Source organism: Microtus oregoni, unplaced genomic scaffold (genome assembly GCF_018167655.1).
Source record: "Microtus oregoni isolate MIOR12 unplaced genomic scaffold, Mior012 000019F_ref0000042, whole genome shotgun sequence".
In the NCBI taxonomy this organism is placed as follows: Eukaryota; Metazoa; Chordata; class Mammalia; order Rodentia; family Cricetidae; genus Microtus; species Microtus oregoni.
Window position 1 is genome coordinate 38,754,875 of NW_024543078.1, and position 16,994 is coordinate 38,771,868.

Here is a 16,994-nt window from a genome sequence, read left to right on the forward strand (position 1 = left end):
AAGTAGTTAAAATTATAAATGTATAGTGACTGACTCAGCATGTTGAAACTGTCCCCCCAATCTTTAGCTGTGGGAGGTGTTTTACTATTGATCTCTGAGAGCTAAATATTGTCTAAAATTTTGAAATCCCCAGTAGTAGTACACTAGTAATGCTGGAACTGACATAGAAGGGATGACTATTTGATTGGACCTTTTGAATAGAAAACTAGGGGGGCTGGAGAGATGGCTCGGTGGTTAAGAGCATTGCCTGCTCTTCCAAAGGTCCTGAATTCAATTCCCAGCAACCACATGATGGCTCACAACCATCTGTAAAGAGGTCTGGCGCCCTCTTCTGGCCTTCAGGCATACAGACAGAATATTGTATACATAATAAATAAATAAATATTAAAAAAATGAATAGAAAGCTAGATTTCCTCTGCTTTGGATTCAGTGGGACGTTTAGACAGCACATGAAATATGACTTATGTAATGTATCTTAACACAACTATGGCAGGTATTGGCACAGCCCTGCCTATAGTACCCGTCTGACAGCTTCTAGCATAGGAGGTAAGAAAAGAATCAGTTCATAGTATTTAAAAAATCAGTTTGGGAAATTGTGGTCTTCTTGAGTGTGAGGAACACATTTTCAAAGGAAGAAGTTTCTGTTGTGTAAATTTTCAGCAACGTGTGTTCATTCACATTAGGAGAATTTTTTTCCTTTATTTTCTTTCTCTTTGTCCCCCCCCCCCCCCCCCCTTTTGAATAATAGAGAGAGACAATCACCGACAAAACGGCCAGGACAAGCTCTTACAAGACCATAGAGGCAGCCTCCTCGCTCAAGAGCCAGGCAGGTAATGTGGTCAGGCTCCTTTATTCCTGGCTCCTCTGGGTGCCTGGGCGGGTAAGCAGGGCAGCCTGCTCCTGCTCTTGGGGAGCCTCTAGTCTGGGCACCTGAGAGGTATAGAGATAAATGAGAGCAGGGTTGGGCAACTCCAGGGATGCCTCAGAAGAGTCAACAATTAAGCTAGGATCAAAAACAAGTATGAAAGATCTTGTGGAATTGAAAAATAACTGATTTAATGTGCAAATTGTCATAACCATATTGAAGTTACTTTTCTCCTAATTTTTCACTTAACTTTTTAAATTTGAAATTTTATTAGAAGAGAAATTTAAACCAGAAATACTCAGATTTCTTGATGAGTTGTTACTATAAATTCTTTTTTTTTAAATTTTTTTATGGTTTATTTAACTTTATTTTATGTGCATTGGTGTGAAGGTGTCAGATCCCCTGCAACTGGATCTTTAGACAGTTGTGAGCTGCCATGTGGGTGCTGGGAATTGAACCCAGGTCCTCTGGAAGAACAGTCAGCGCTCTTAACCACTGAGCCATCTCTCCAGCCCCTACTATAAATTCTTTCACTCTAATTTAGGCTCCTGATGGTTCATACTTACCAACCAAGAGTAAAAGTCATGACTAGTTGTTTCTGTTTCATATGAATAAGAAAGCAGCTTAAAGGATTTTCTATGAAAACCAGCTAAACAGTAAAAAGGACAAAATCAGACTTTTTGACCTGTTGGTGGATTATCCTATTGAGACATCTGTCTCATAGATTAGCACAGGTGGTCTCCTTCTCCAACTTTGGGGTGAGGAGGTATGGTTGGAAAGACTGTTTTCTTTGTGCTGCACAAGATGATCAGGTTTTTAAAAAACAGCTATTTTTTAAGCAAACACTTGCGGATGATTGGAAATTTGAACATAGAATAGCTATTTTTAAATATTAAAGTGATACTATAGTTAAGTTTTTACTTTAGAGGTATATACTAGGCTTTTTATGCATGAAATTCTATATGGAATTTGCATCAGATATAATTGTAGGGGGGGATCTTGGATCCAAGGTGGATGAAGCTGCACTGGCCTTGGGTTGTTGGTTTTGGTGGGGTGTAGACAGTAGTATGTGGGACTCATTGTATAGTTTGCTTCTTTTTAAAAAATACAGTCAAGAGTTTTTTATGATAAAAAGTTAAGCCCTTACTGACAACTAAGGATGTCATCTTTACAGCTTCACTTACTTCACTTATTTAAAGCAGTAAGGAGGTGGAAGATTTAAGATTTTAAACTTGATAAAATAAACTTACTTTACAGCAACGAAAAATCTGTCCGATGCATGCAAACCACTGAAGAAGCGAAATCGGGCTTCTGCAACTGCATCTTCAGCACTGGGGTTTAGCAAAAGTTCATCTCCTTCTGCATCCTTAACTGAGAATGAGGTAAAATAATGATAGTGATATCATGGCATTCATGTGAAGGCCATTAGTTACTCAAGTTGCAATGTGAGTGAAAATCTATTTTAAAAGAATTATGTTGGTGTTCTCCATAGGATAGGTGAGATTCAGGTGTTCTTAGCCATCTAAAATTCACAAACTTGAAAAAAATAGTGCACTGAGCACTTTGAATACAAATACATACATGCACATGGTGAATGTTTAAGTGTCATATTTTAGTCTTGTTGCAGAGTAATTGTTGCAATCTGTTTTAAAATGGTATGTTCTGTAAACCTCACTCTGTTTTCTCACATGAAAGGAAATTCATACTGGCTTTACCAGGATATGCTACAATGGCCACTGAACACTGTTGGCCATACTTATACTGGCCACTGTGCACTCACACTGGTGGAACGGAGGGGTTCAAAAACCTGTGGGGAAGCCAAAGGTTTCTTGGTCCTCATGCGTTGCGTGTCTCTGATACTTTGTTCTGGCATATTTCAGATGTGAGTGTGGAGACAAGTTAGAACTGTCACTATACTAAGATTCCTATGTTCTCTGAACTTGCAGAATATATGGTAGCAGAGAAGTCGGTGGTACTATAACAAGCTGCTTCTGCCATCACTGTAGTGTAGCATGTTCTAAAGTCTGCCATTGCCAAAACAAGGAGCAGCTACAGATGAAGGAAGGGTGTCTGTTGTTTTGTTTTTGTTGTTTTTCTGTTTCTGTTTTTTTTTTTGTATAGAGGTGGTTTTAATTTGATTTGATTCTAGTGACTACCTTTATGGATCTTACTTTCCATTTTTAATTTCTTGTTATCTTGGTCTCTATAATTCTGTGGGTTTTTTTTATTGTAGACTGGAGATTTATTTTCACAATATCTGTAAGGAGTTGATAATCTTGGTCTTTATGGAACAGGATAGTGATGTGGGAACTAGACAGTCCCCTTTCTCCTTTTGGATCAAAGGCAGCACTTCTGGCCTGGCCTCTACTGTGGTCCCTAGTAGAAGATTGGATGTGTCTTTGCTGTTTCTTCCCATTAATGGAGGACTGGGCTTTCCATTGCATGATGGTCAGGGACCTGGTTGGCCAATGGAACACCCTTGAGAAACTCTGTTGTTCACTGCTCTGAACCTGAAAGTGTGATGTAAATCCAAACTGTTTCCTTAGTTTGATGTCAGTCACAGACCAACTCAGTCATAATCTCAAGTGCTCATATTCACAGGTCTGGGACTTGCTGATAGTTGCTATATGTAGAAAACTAAGCATTTTGTTTAAGTGTGTACATTCAAGTCATTGCTGAGCTTTTATCTAAAATGTTACTAATACAAAAAGACTAGTTTTATACAAATTATTTTCCATTTTCCTCTCTTAATCCACATTTAGATTAGCAGTCTAGAAAATTAATAAAGATGGTCTAAAGTTCCAGATAATCATGTTAAAAATGGAAGGTTTCTGTTCTAGAAACCTCTTCATTTAGACATTTAAGTTGGAATTTTCATTTATGATTTTTTTTAAGTGCTGGGGTTGGAACCCAGGGACTTGTGAATCCTTTTCTACCGTTATGTTATATTCCAGCCTTATAAAGATTATAAACAAGTTTTTCTTACTTAATATTTTGGTTTAGTTGTCCAAGTGATATTTTACTTATGTTGTCAGAAATGGGAGAGAGAAAAATACTGAATTATTGAACTTTTGTCTGTCATTCTTGATCATCGGCATTGGGTATTGAAGGTGACAACAGTGAGGGTGGATCAGAGACAGCAGCTGGTGCCATCTCTGGCTTAATAGTCTGAACTTGGAAAGACTAAGATAACGCATTTTGTAACAAGACTTAGTTGCAGCACCAGAAAGTTGGTAGATGATTTAAGTACATTTATATTATGTAGGCGATGCATTAAATTAAAATCCCTTCTTACATTTTGAAGGTGATAACATAAATCTCACAGTATACATTACGTTCTTTATATAAAATAAATTTTTAGGCCTTCTCTATTGAACTACTTGTATGACTTGTGTGACTATTCTTTATAGCTTGTTTTATAGAGTTGCACTGTTAATTTAAAAACGTTAGGTGAACAAGTAGATTTATCCAGTATGTGTCAGTACTACTGATTCCGACAGTGAATGTTTACAGGTGTACAGTGCTGAGTGCCTGAAACACATGAGCAAAGCTTTAGTGTTATGAAAAGCTGTGGAGACTGTTGAATCTAGTTCTAATGTGAAAATTACTGTTTGGGGAATCAGGCCACCTCTTCGCTTTGGAACACTTATGTTTTGCATGTTTATAGTTCCCTCCCTTTACACACTTGATTGAAAGAAAGAGGATTATGTAGTGTTGGTATTACAAGACATTTTTAGGTCATGTTGTATTTTAAATTCTTGAAAAATGTATATGATAAATTTATATTGGAATAATTATTAATTACATGGTATTACATCACCCCAGTGAAGAAATTAAAATTGCACACTTGCATGACAAAGACCTGTGAAGGAATTGATGTGATTTAAGTGTTTTGTAATTTCATTTTTTGTTCCCTTAGTAGAGCAAATTCTTATATTTTTCGCCTTCACTGGTAACAGCTTTTATGGGAGCCCACATCAGTCAAGTTGGACTTGAATTCAGCCGCCCTGTACTGCACTTAGAATGATGTAATACCCCAAGATGTCTGCTGCAGGTGGTGCATCATCGTATACACTAAGTGACATTTCTATCACAATCATTTTATGGAAGATGTGTGATAATCTGTTTTTACTGGTATTAATAAACACATACAATGAAGAAAACAGATAACAAATTTTAAGACCAAGGTAAGATACCCAATCAAGGCCATTTAATCAATCACATTCATCTCATAATAGAAACACATTCATATCCTAAAGATTAATCTGAAGTTCAAGTTGAGGAGAAGGCCCCCCAGTTGAGGCTGTCCCAGGACAGACTGTGACAATGGCACCATATCGAAGAGTTAATGCTCATTTTTTCTCTCTAATTCATAACTTACTGAATTTTTATGGAAAAATGTCAGCATCTGTTCACCATCAATAAGAAAGAATAAACAAGACACATTAAGGGGTCCTTCGTCAACTATTTTCATGGCCAATGAGATGTATTCAGTATTGTAGATAGTAAACCAGTTTCCCACATAAAAGGCAGGAGGAGTTTTGATTCTGTCCTTTTTTACTTGACAGTTTTACTATGACACTAGACACAATAGATTTTTAGGGGAAAATGCCATTTACAGTATCATTGTGAACCATTCAACTAATGATCCAGTCACTGATATCTAGAAGACACCATAATCAGGATATTTACAACAACCACATCATCAGTTGCTTTTGTAGAACATCAGCATCATGTTTTAAATGTTGTGGTCCTGGATGCCCAGCTGGGGCATACTCAGTGCCCGCATGTTTGCATGGGAAGAAAGGCTCCAGTTGTCCTCAGCTCAAGAAGCAGAGCTTGTGCTGTGCACAGATGTGTGTCCGGTGACCAGGCCGTTCCACACAGACACCTCAGTATTGGACCTGTGATGAAAGTTTTTGAGAAAAAATTTTGTTCCAAACCATTAAATAATGTAACGCATGTAAAACACATAGAGTGCCTGGCACCTTGTAAGGACTCAGTGGTTCACTATTGTGACAGTAATGGTTATTACAATAAAAATAATAAACTCACCACCATTCCATTTTTATCCAAAAGTATAAATTTTTCTTTGGCATGAAAAATGATCCTCTTGACTGCATCATGCATGTGTGGATAAAATAAATCCAGAAGTAGCAGAACCCTAGCTCTATTTGTGTGACACAGTAGGGTGTTGGACTGTGAGGTTGTGGTCTACTAGGTTACTCAGCTGGCTCTGCTCAAATGTAATGAGAGACATGACCTCAGAGAATATCTAATGTGAGCATTTTAAGTTGTATTGTTCTTAAAGGACATGAAAGATCTCAGGTAAATTAATTTTTTAAAAAAATATAAATCACAAAAGTGTGAAGAAATATAATGATGTAGAAATGGCCCTGGTTCAAGAAATGATTTCTCAAAAGACACTATACTGAAAGGTCTTGGACAGAAATGAAGGGATTTCATTTGAAATTAGAGCATGATGAATTTCAGGTGGGTTCCCAGGATGCTAGTATGCATGTATTCTAGTATTCCTGCTAGATACAATAGGAATCAGCCACAAGACAGTCACTTTTCTGTGTAGTGGGGAAATGAGAACTTCACAACTAATGGTGATGTCCGCAATGTGGCACAGTTAGTACCTTCTGAGTTTAGAGAGTATGAGGGGAACAAGAATGGCGGTCACGGAATATTCTTCAACTAGGGAAGACGTAGCTAGCCCACATGGGGATGGATCGGAGCAGGATCCTCAGGATTCTGTAGTGAGTGCAGAGTAGTTGTCCTCCATGTAGGATTTTCCTCCCCCAACAACCAGCATTAGTCTTACAGTAAATAAGTAGAGTTCCATGTCAGCTCTTGACTGACCTTTCCTAGAACAGATGAGTAGGAAAGAGGTGACTCTTAAACAAGTGTTTATCAAGAAGCAATAGCTTGTCTGCTAAGAGTACAAAAATTATGTAACAAATTCATCATGCTACAAATTTAACATGGAATTCCTTTATTTTCTTTAAAAATGTCAAAAAAAGCAATGCTACCTCTCTAGCCTTAGGTTTTTTGAACTGCCCAGTGTTGAGTTTTGCTTCTGCCATACAGAGAATTATTACCATCTGATCCTATTTGGCTTCCTTCAAACCATTGTTTGTATACTATGTTTGCCTGGCAAGGGGAGGTAGCTCTCTGATTCGAAAGAGGTGAAGACTTGGGTGAATGTATAAAGGTTTGGATTGTAGCTGTTGTAACAGTGCAAGTTGACTGTTACACAGAACAGCACAGCACACCAGGGAGTACACGTGCTGGATAGAGGCCTGTGCCCAGCAGCCCAGTCCTTCAATCAGCCCCTCTGCTCCAGATGGACTTCTACCTCCCTGGCAGCTTTTCCTCAAATGAAAAGTGAATGTTGTCCTTTAGTCACGATGCCTTTAAGTGTAGTTGTAGCTCAAAACTTTATTATTCATATCTATTTACATCTGTGTTTCCCAACACAAAATAACTCTGATATTTTTTAAGGTATCCTGAAAACCAACAAGAAATGTAAGCATGACAAGGAAGTAAAATATCATAGGATCTAAGAGAAAAGGGTTCCTGCTCCATGCATGAGAGCATCCATTCTACCCACTGCCTCTGAAGAGGTATAGAACAACCTGATTCTGGCATGGGGTGGGGAGCTTCTAAACTTGATCTCTCAGCCAAGATATATCTGATTCTGGGTTTACTTGAGATAGTTCACACAAAAGCACCAGAAAACTTAAAATAGTGTTCTCTGGTGCTGGAAGGCAGATGAGGGACAGGGCCTTTTCATTAGTGATAGGACATGTCACAAGAAAAATAAGAAAAAAACAAGAAAACCTCACCTGGCAACATGCACTCATGCCATGGTTGTGTTTGGAGCCTGTGGGCTGGCTAGATGAAATAGGTTACTAGTTCCCATTAAGGGTCTGTAACACAAATACAGAAATGCTATATAAAGAAGGAAATAAAAACATAAGTAAACATCTCATTTCTCAAACAAAAATTGGTGCCTGTGTTTATGTAAAATTTAAATGATTAAAGAATGCTCCTGAGAAAAGGTCTCTTAGCCTGGAGTAATGGCCAGAACTCAATTTTGTTCTGTCTATATCCTTCAGCATTGGTGTGTATTCTATATAAGCTCCTAGCTCACTCAGCCCACTTGAGTGTAATGAGGAACCCCAGGTGAGTGGTTCTTTGTTGCTTTATATGGGCCTGAGATGCCCCATGAGATCATGGCTCCCTTCTTTAGGAAATGTTTATCCAGTGGCAGGTAAACCATAGGGTCATTAATACTTAGTAAGTTTGCTTTGTTTTTCTGTCACTGATTCTAAAGTACCATATGTCTTATATACATTCAAACATGTAGGTTACTGATCTACCTTGATCCCTGCTGTTCAGGTGGACTTCTGTTAGGGACCCCAAGGACCCTTTGGATTGCTAAATGTGCAGCACCTTATTATTAGTAAATCCATTATCCCAGTTTTGAAAAAATTAATTACCAAGGACTGCTTTTTATCTTTGAGTTAATAAAATCCAAATTATCTTTTGCTAGAGAAAAGTAGAAGGGCTTTTTCTAACATGCTTTCAGAGCTTTTATTGCTTCTTACTGATATTTTAGAAAGCTTTTTGGGTTTCGCTTTTGTTTTAAGAAACATCAATTTCTGTATATCTTAGCATTTTTGGTGATTGAATTTGACTTTGTTCCTTTTAGGTACTGTTTATTGTTAGATTATTAGAATTTTTTCACTAATTTTCTTGTCAGTGGTGAAAAATGGTTATCCTAATACACAGAAAAGTATGTTTGCATTTGTCCTTGTACAAGAAGGGTAAGAGACATGCTCCTTTGGGCTTACTAGCAAGGGTGTCTTTCCAGGAACCTGACATTTTTGTCAGACCTGTGTGTACATCCATATTTATAATTTCTTTCTATTCCATGTAGTTGTTCAGCTTTTAACATATAACTTTGGCAGTAGTTTTAACTTGCTAGCATTCCAGGGGTATTCTGCTTTTAAAAACAACTGGGATCAGGTGAAGTCCTAGTATTGATACAGGGACATTTTGCCAGTCATGTGAGCTAAGAAAGCAGGTAGACTACTGGTTCTTGTTCTCAAGCCTTCCAGGTGAGGACACATGGCTTGTTGCTGCAGCTGACTGGACCAGGCACCTGTACAGTCAATAGAACATTTAGAGATCATGTAAGGGTAAGGACTGGCCTTTATGGGAGCAGTAGCTGTGCAGCTGACTGGCCACTACTCTCATGTAGTCTTTGCTGCCCTCTTAGGCTAACTATATAGAAACTGGCATAGAATAGATGAATATGAAGCACAATGACTTTCTGTGGACTAAAGAGTTTTTTGGTTTTTAATTTCTTTTTTCTTTTTCTTTTTCTCTCTTTCATGTTCTCAGTAACTCATACCTGACTTTAAATTAAGGAGCAACTAGGAGAATTCTAGTCTGTATTAACTTTAATTAAAAAAAAATATTTTGGATTCTAGGATTTTAGAATGGTTGACTTAATTTAAAATTGTCTTAATTCCACTCTTAATATTTCACTGTGATGTTAACTGGAAGCCCTGCTTGAGATCAGTCTTTTAATTTTAGATCGTTATATCTGCTGAGCACAGGATTCTTACCATTTGTAAATCTAAAAGTCTGTGAACGCACTTCTACGCTTCTTCCTTTATGAAATCATAACTTAAACATGAAAATAATGTTGGTTATAGAAATATTTATTGTTCAAGGTCTGTAATTGTGTTTTAAAATGATGTAGTATTCAACTTGTGAAGGGAATTGTTTTGTCAAAAAAATTAAAAACTCAATGTACATCAGCCCACGGAAGGGCAGGGGTCTACTTTGTGGCCATAGTGGATAAACCCCAGTTGCACTCATTGAGCTTTTCTGGTGGCCACATAGCTCCTGGCAGTGGGTTGGAAGATGTCTACTGGGTCACATGATGTTTGGTAATGCCATCTTGAAAGTCCCTGTAATAGATGAAGGAGACGACATTTCCTGTTTGTGAAGGAATGTGTGTCTAAGGAAGGTAGGCAACTCAGTACTGTCACTTACTGAGTAGAGAGTGGAGAAAGTATTTTCAAACTCAAGAACACTTTGGAAAGTCAGGAACTAAGCTACTTGGAAATATGTGCCACAAGCATGACCTTGGTGGACACAGGAAGCCACAGGAAAGAAAATTCTTGACAGTCTGTGTCCCATCAGTCACCTCATTTTTCTTTTTTCAAATACATTCTGTTGGATACTGAATAGATCATAGATGTCGTAGACTGAGATCTGGGACTGTGTTGGGACCATTCAGGTGATATGTTACTTCCACAAATGGCATCTCCAAGTAAGCTGTCACCTGGTACACATGGAGGTGGAGCCTGCAGCTGGAGTGAGGAGCACACTTGGCTCTACTTGCAGGTGGTTTGCTGAGCAGAGAGCTGAGGGACCCTCTTGACTGGGTAGGGGTTTCGTCCATTTGTGGGGGAGGATGTGGTGGGTGAAGGTGGACCTTCTACAATCTGTCATGGACTGTGATATTGTAAGGTCTATATTCTGTATGTGGATAACAGACCCAATCAGGAAACGAGCCTTATGTGTGTCATTAACATTTATATTTCCATTCAAAATATGTATTCAGTGTTTATTTCCGCAAACAGACTTTGTTAATTTAGGAAATATCTCCAAGTGGAAACGTGCTAACTTTCTGTAAATCTTAAATAAAAGGTGCTGTTCCTTCCTCTGACCCAGGACTGGTTTGTGTTTTCTGTCTTTCTTTCCATTCCTTTCTCTTTATAGTTTTTAAGTTTGTTTTATTCACATAAAGGGAAGAAGTGGGTTGGTGAATGGAGCATGGGCTCTCTTCCATGGATGCTATTCTAAACATCCTTTGGGTCTCAGTTCCTTCATCAGTCAGGTGGGTCAGCCTTGTGTGGCTATGGGAGCTGCTCTCTAAGCCAGGGCAAGCTATGTGACTACTGATTCCTAAGGACCTGGGCTTCCCTAGTACTCACTTCAGTCTCAGAAGTGCTCAGATCCCCATCTGTGATCCCCATATCTGATGGGCATACTAATTTGGAGTTTAAGCTCAGAGTATTTTAAATGACCTCTTTCTGGATGTTGATGTTAAAGAAGTGGGAGGTGAGCTGATGGGAGAGGAACTGGCAGTGGGCCCTGTAGTTCCAGCTAGTCAACCTCCTGGTGACAGACTTCATGATGTGACACTAATCTGGTGTTCTTAATGCTATTTCCATCTTCCTGCACAAGGTGAGAAAATTGAGTTGAAAGGCCTTTCCCCCCCATGACATCCATGTTGCTAGATGTGTCTAGTGAGACTAGAACAGGTGATCACACAAAGCCTGTCCCTTGTTCCAGTGAACCATCAGAGCCACAGGAGTCATTGTTAATTTACTGCAAGTTAACATTGAGTTCAAATCTGAAAATGCCTTTTTTCCCCCCTCTCTCATTGCTCCCAATAATATCAATGATATAATCTGGTAAAAGCTCATCAGTAAACCTGCATAATCTGGGCCAGAGTCCCTGGTGAGGTTGTTTGGTTTGGTTGTTTTTTGGTTTGTTTGTTTTGGTTTGGTTTTTTAATCTTTTTTTTTTTTTTTTGTCTTGGGTTTTTCTTTGTTTTTGTTTTTGTTTTGTTTTTCAACAGGGTTTCTCTGTGTAGCCCTGGCTGTCATGGAACTTGCTTTTTAGAGCAGGCTGGCCTCAAACTCACAGAGATCTGCATGCCTCTGACTTGAGTGCTGGAATTAAAGGTGTGTGCCACCAATGCCTGGCTTGTTTTTAGTTTTTAATGTGGCCTAAATACAATTTCTAGCTTTGTGTTAGCTGGCAAATAGCAAGCCTATAACATAATTACTTGTGATTATTGAGGTAAACAAGAAATGTAGTTAGGGCTGGAGAGGTGGCTCAGTGGTTAAGAGCATTGCCTGCTCTTCCAGAGGTCCTGAGTTCAGTTCCCAGCAACCACATGGTGGCTCACAACCATCTGTAATGAGGTCTGGTGCCCTCTCCTGGCCTGCAGGGATACACACAGACAGAACATTGTATACATAATAAATAAATAAATATTAAAAAAAATGTAGTTAATAGTTTTTTGCTTTGTTTTATCTCCAAAATTCAATTTTCAACACTAAGATCAGTTAACCCCCCTCCCAACTTAAGCACTTGAATTTGATAGACAAAAGGGTTTTCTGTTTACCCATTCTAACATTTATGGCTAGTACTTGTTAAGCAAGGACAGGATGCTCCATGCAGCAAGGGTGATGTTGTAACTGGATACTAATCTCTGTTCAGTGGAGGAAACCCGGTAAAATAGGTGCTTTTCCTCTGTACACTGCATTTCTCCCCAGTCTTTTCATTAGACTCCAGTGTTCTGTGGGAGAGGAGCAGCTGAGCTGTGACTAGTTAGCAGTGAGAGGATAGACAAGGCACTCAGGCTGCAGTGCAAGTCAGTGACTCTCCTGAGTCTTGAATCAGTTCCAGGGGAGCACTATGCTTCTGGAAGAGCACAATGTCCTCAGCAGAGTTAGAAACAGCTTCTGTGAAGTCTTTTTGTGACTTCACGGTTTTTTTTTTCTTTTCCTTTTCTTTCTTTTTTAGTTCATGTTGTATTTGGGTCTGAACACATTGGGTAGGAAACTGAAAGAGTATATTGATTCCAGAGCTCATCTCAGTTTACTTAGCAAAGATAATTGGATTTTTATAAGTTGCTTTACTTAAAGGAATATGTCTTATATACATATGTACATTAAATATTGAGTAGAATAAGGTCCACTTCTGAGTTTACTTTGTAGCTTTTGCAAGTTTTATTACTTCCAAGCCAGTGATATATCTATACCACATCACTGGGCAGTAGGGCTGGAAGTGGGCCGTGTCCAAAGGATGTGGCCACCTGTTTTCTGTGGCTAGTGAACTGTCGTCAACCTCCTTCATCTCCAGGTCTCAGACAGCCCAGGAGATGAGCCTTCAGAGTCTCCGTATGAAAGTGCAGATGAAACACAGACCGAAGCATCCGTCTCGTCTAAAAAGTCGGAAAAAGGAGTAGCTGCCAAAAAGGAATACGTGTGTCAGGTGAGGGCTAGGCGGTGTCTGATGTGTTGATGAGGGCTTCTCCTGAAGTCACAGAAGATGAGAGTGAGTTTCCAGCATCCTCTTTTCCTCCAGACCTCTCTTCTGCCCCATTACTACTCACAGGTAGATACCTCTTTGGAAGGGCTAGACCACTAGCAGAATTCTGGTATTAAGTTGCCTAAGTTAACATTATTCGTTCTCAGGTGGGATGTTTCATGTACAGCTCCAGTATACATATGGGAGTTTGAATAGTTCTTGGGAATGTATGCTGTAAGAAATAAGGTGCTAGGGTGATGTGGTGCCCTTGCTGCTTTCTTAGTTCACTGGGAGACCAGTCATGGGCTGGGGTTACGGTGTGACTAGACCCATATCCCCTACAGTGATATTGCCTGGGTCAGTGTCCTACATGGGCTGGATGCTGGGTTGGTGATCTTAATAAAGCTGCTCACCTTTCTGTGCCTTAGTCGCTGCGCCATTCTGAGTTGTGGTCAGTGCTACTATCCATGTGAGACTGCTGATTTGTCCACCGTTGCAAAATGGCTGACAGCCCCATTGCTGTCATCTGTGGAAGGATGGCTGGTTTATGGTGAAAATGCCGTGGGTTTTGGGTTTTTGACATTCACATCTAATCTAAAACACCCTGGATGCATACTTCAGGGTTTTGATCTTTTGTTTCTTTAGCCCTTGCTGAGGGACTAACATCTTTGTGTAACTTGGCTGTAGTCTATAATCCTGCTAGGCATTTCACTGTGTACAGATACTTATGTTCATTTGCATGCCAGAGATGGAGTCAAATTGCCCAATGTGTACAGATACTTATGTTCATTTGCATGCCAGAGATGGAGTCAAATTGCCCCACATGGTGAGGAGAGTCCTGAAAGGGCTCTGACCAGTTGTAGGTTCATGCCACCCTTTGTTCCCCACAGTTGTGTGAGAAGACAGGCAGCCTCTTGTTGTGTGAGGGCCCCTGTTGTGGAGCATTCCACCTAGCCTGCCTTGGACTTTCCCGAAGACCAGAAGGAAGATTCACCTGCACTGAATGTGCCTCAGGTAAGTTTCATTTTCTGAAGCTGGGGATTGTGTGTGGAGGTTGGTTCTGTTTGTCCCTTTTTTATGTGCTTCCTCAAGTTGTGTATGAGACATTTAGCAGAGAACAAGTTCCACACATATTGACTCAAAGGTTGTATGCTTCTAAGTTCTTCGATTGTACTGTGGGCTTTACTATTTGAATGACAGTATCACTGGGCAAGTGGTTCAGGATACAGCGACTGGTAGAGTGAGGGAATAAAAGGCTGTGTACTTTTCCAAACCCTTCCTATGGGGCTAGCATACACCTTGCTCTATAGGCAACAGTTATGGAGCTTGGCACTTCCAGACAAACAGTTCTGCTTAACTAGTAGTCAGCTATAGAACACTGGTACTTATAGAATGCTCAGTCCAGCCAGGTGGTGGTGGCGCACGCCTTTAATCCCAGCACTCGGGAGGCAGAGGCAGGTGGATCTCTGTGAGTTCTAGACCAGCCTGGTCTACAAGAGCTAGTTCCAGGACAGACTCCAAAGCTACAGAGAAACCCTGTCTCGAAAAACCAAAAAAAAAAAAAAAAAAAAAAGAATGCTCAGTCCATTACAAAGACTAGATGTCATTCGTAGCTTCATTTTCAACAACGAGAACTTAACTGGGGGGCTAGTGCTTCTGCTCTACCACCACTCTAGTGCCTCAGGATTCGGCCGACAGTCTCAGATCATAGCGGTCCCTGCTCCCTCCTAACTAGACCCAAGAAGGGTCAAGCCGCCCAGATAGCCCAACAGCAGTAGAACACTTTAGATGTCAGTCTTCTCCAGCCAGAGCAAGCCTTTGCTGCACTGGTGAGTGGGCCTGGAAGCTGGACATTTGACGACAGCAAACTCAAATGACTAGGCTTTTTTCTGAAGAAAGCTTAGATTAGTCAGCAACACAGGCTGCTCCAGAAAAGTTGCTTAGTTATAGTCGCTCAGAACTGCAATATAACTCTTGTTATCTGCACCTTCCTCTTACCCCTTTCTTTAACCACTTGTTAGGGATTCACTCATGCTTCGTGTGTAAAGAAAGCAAGATGGAGGTGAAGCGCTGTGTGGTAACTCAGTGTGGAAAATTTTACCATGAAGCTTGTGTAAAAAAGTACCCTCTCACTGTGTTTGAGAGCCGAGGCTTTCGCTGCCCTCTCCACAGCTGTGTGAGCTGCCACGCCTCAAACCCTTCAAATCCACGGCCATCAAAAGGTACAGATAGATGTGATGGGTCCTTACAACTTGGGTTTACTCGCAGTGTATAGGTGTTCTGAAGGTGGAACCATTGATGCTAGACAAGTGTCACCAGAGGTTATGAACTCTAATGGTCTCCATTATCTCCTGTTATGAGTCAAACGTTTTCTTTTGTTCTTGTAACGTAAGACTTGCCCCCATTCTATTCTTTCTATATCAGTTAGAAGTTTCAGATTCTTGATTCTCAACAAAGAATACTACCTGAGTTGTCTCTGGATTCTCTTTGCTCCTTTTTAAAGGCACTTTTATATATAAGGGAAACTTCTATTTGTAATACAAGAGGTAGAGCCATGGGCCTAACATACCAGTCAAGTGCTTTACCTCTGAGCTTCATTCCCAACTGGGAAATATTTTAAAATAAGATTACATATGTGGCCGGGCGATGGTGGCGCACGCCTTTAATCCCAGCACTCGGGAGGCAGAGGCAGGCGGATCTCTGTGAGTTCGAGACCAGCCTGGTCTACAGAGCTAGTTCCAGGACAGGCTCCAAAGCCACAGAGAAACCCTGTCTCGAAAAACCAAAAAAAAAAAAAAAAAAGATTACATATGTGGAAGATAAGGGTAGCTGTGTGGGGTTGGAGAGGGCAGGTGCTGTGTCCTTTTTGTTACAGGGCTTTTCTGGTAGGATATATATATATGACGGGGGGGGGGAGCACTCGTAACATTTAGGAACACTATGCTATCAACATCTACTAGGAAGGGTACCCAGGAGAGAGACTCTCACAAATCCCAAATGATAGCAGCTCTGGTTAAGAATTGCTGGTTGATTGGCCATGCTATGGTGGTGCATGACTTTAATTCCAGCATTTAAGAAGCAGAGGCAGGTGGATCTCTGTGAGTTTGAGACCAGCTTGGTCAACATAGTGAGTTCCAGGACAGCCAAGACTACAAAGAGAAACCTTGTCTCAAAAGAAAGAAAGAAAGAAAGAAAAGAAAGAAAAAGAAATGCTATAGAATGTGTCGTTTAAATGGTGTTTCTCAAACACTGCTTTGAAACACCTTTGCTTTGATGGAAGATAGTGTTATTAAGTATCTCCAGGCTCTTCCATCATAACTTTATGAGTCATGGGAGTCAACAATATTTGTAGTCCTCAGGGTGCTTATTTCCTTTAGGTAAAATGATGCGATGTATCCGCTGCCCTGTTGCCTATCATGGAGGGGATGCCTGTCTGGCAGCAGGATGTTCAGTGATTGCTTCTAACAACATCATCTGTACAGCCCATTTCACTGCTCGGAAGGGGAAGCGACACCACACCCACGTCAATGTGAGTTGGTGCTTCGTGTGCTCCAAAGGTAAGGATGGGTTCTGCTGTGTGTGTTGCTGCACACACAGCTCTGCTGGTACCAGAGGCATCACCTTGGCCCTTTAAACTAAGTGGATCCCATAGACACAGGAGACGACTTTGGTAAAGCAATGCTCTTGGGTGTTGACTTATGGATTGACGTTCTGACACTTCCTGCTTCCATCAGGTTTGTGCCAGTTACAGGCTGAGAGGGCCTAGACTGACTGGTGAGACAAGCTCAGGCTGGCCTGTTCTCTTGTAGGGGGAAGTCTTCTGTGTTGTGAGGCCTGCCCAGCAGCCTTTCATCCTGATTGCCTGAACATTGATATGCCTGATGGCAGCTGGTTCTGTAATGACTGCCGGGCTGGGAAGAAGCTACACTTTCAAGACATCATTTGGGTCAAACTTGGAAACTACAGGTATGAAATAAAATTCTGTGCTTTTGTGTCT

The 16,994-nt window shown here is 40.4% G+C and overlaps 1 protein-coding gene across 5 annotated transcripts in view; it reads left to right on the plus strand.

Moving 5' to 3' along the window:
* LOC121459784 (histone-lysine N-methyltransferase NSD2-like) overlaps positions 1–16,994 on the plus strand; it is a 69,544-nt gene that overhangs the window by 38,268 nt on the left and 14,282 nt on the right. For 3 of the 5 annotated variants that reach the window (XM_041669787.1, XM_041669786.1, XM_041669788.1), the window contains 7 exons: positions 749–830; positions 2,123–2,247; positions 12,830–12,961; positions 13,888–14,011; positions 15,019–15,219; positions 16,375–16,554; positions 16,807–16,963. In XM_041669787.1, the coding sequence (XP_041525721.1) occupies positions 749–830; positions 2,123–2,247; positions 12,830–12,961; positions 13,888–14,011; positions 15,019–15,219; positions 16,375–16,554; positions 16,807–16,963 (1,001 nt within the window). Of the gene's footprint in view, positions 1–748; positions 831–2,122; positions 2,248–4,824; positions 10,613–12,829; positions 12,962–13,887; positions 14,012–15,018; positions 15,220–16,374; positions 16,555–16,806; positions 16,964–16,994 lie in introns of those variants that run through there. The other 2 variants (XM_041669789.1, XM_041669790.1) reach the window with 2 other exon arrangements.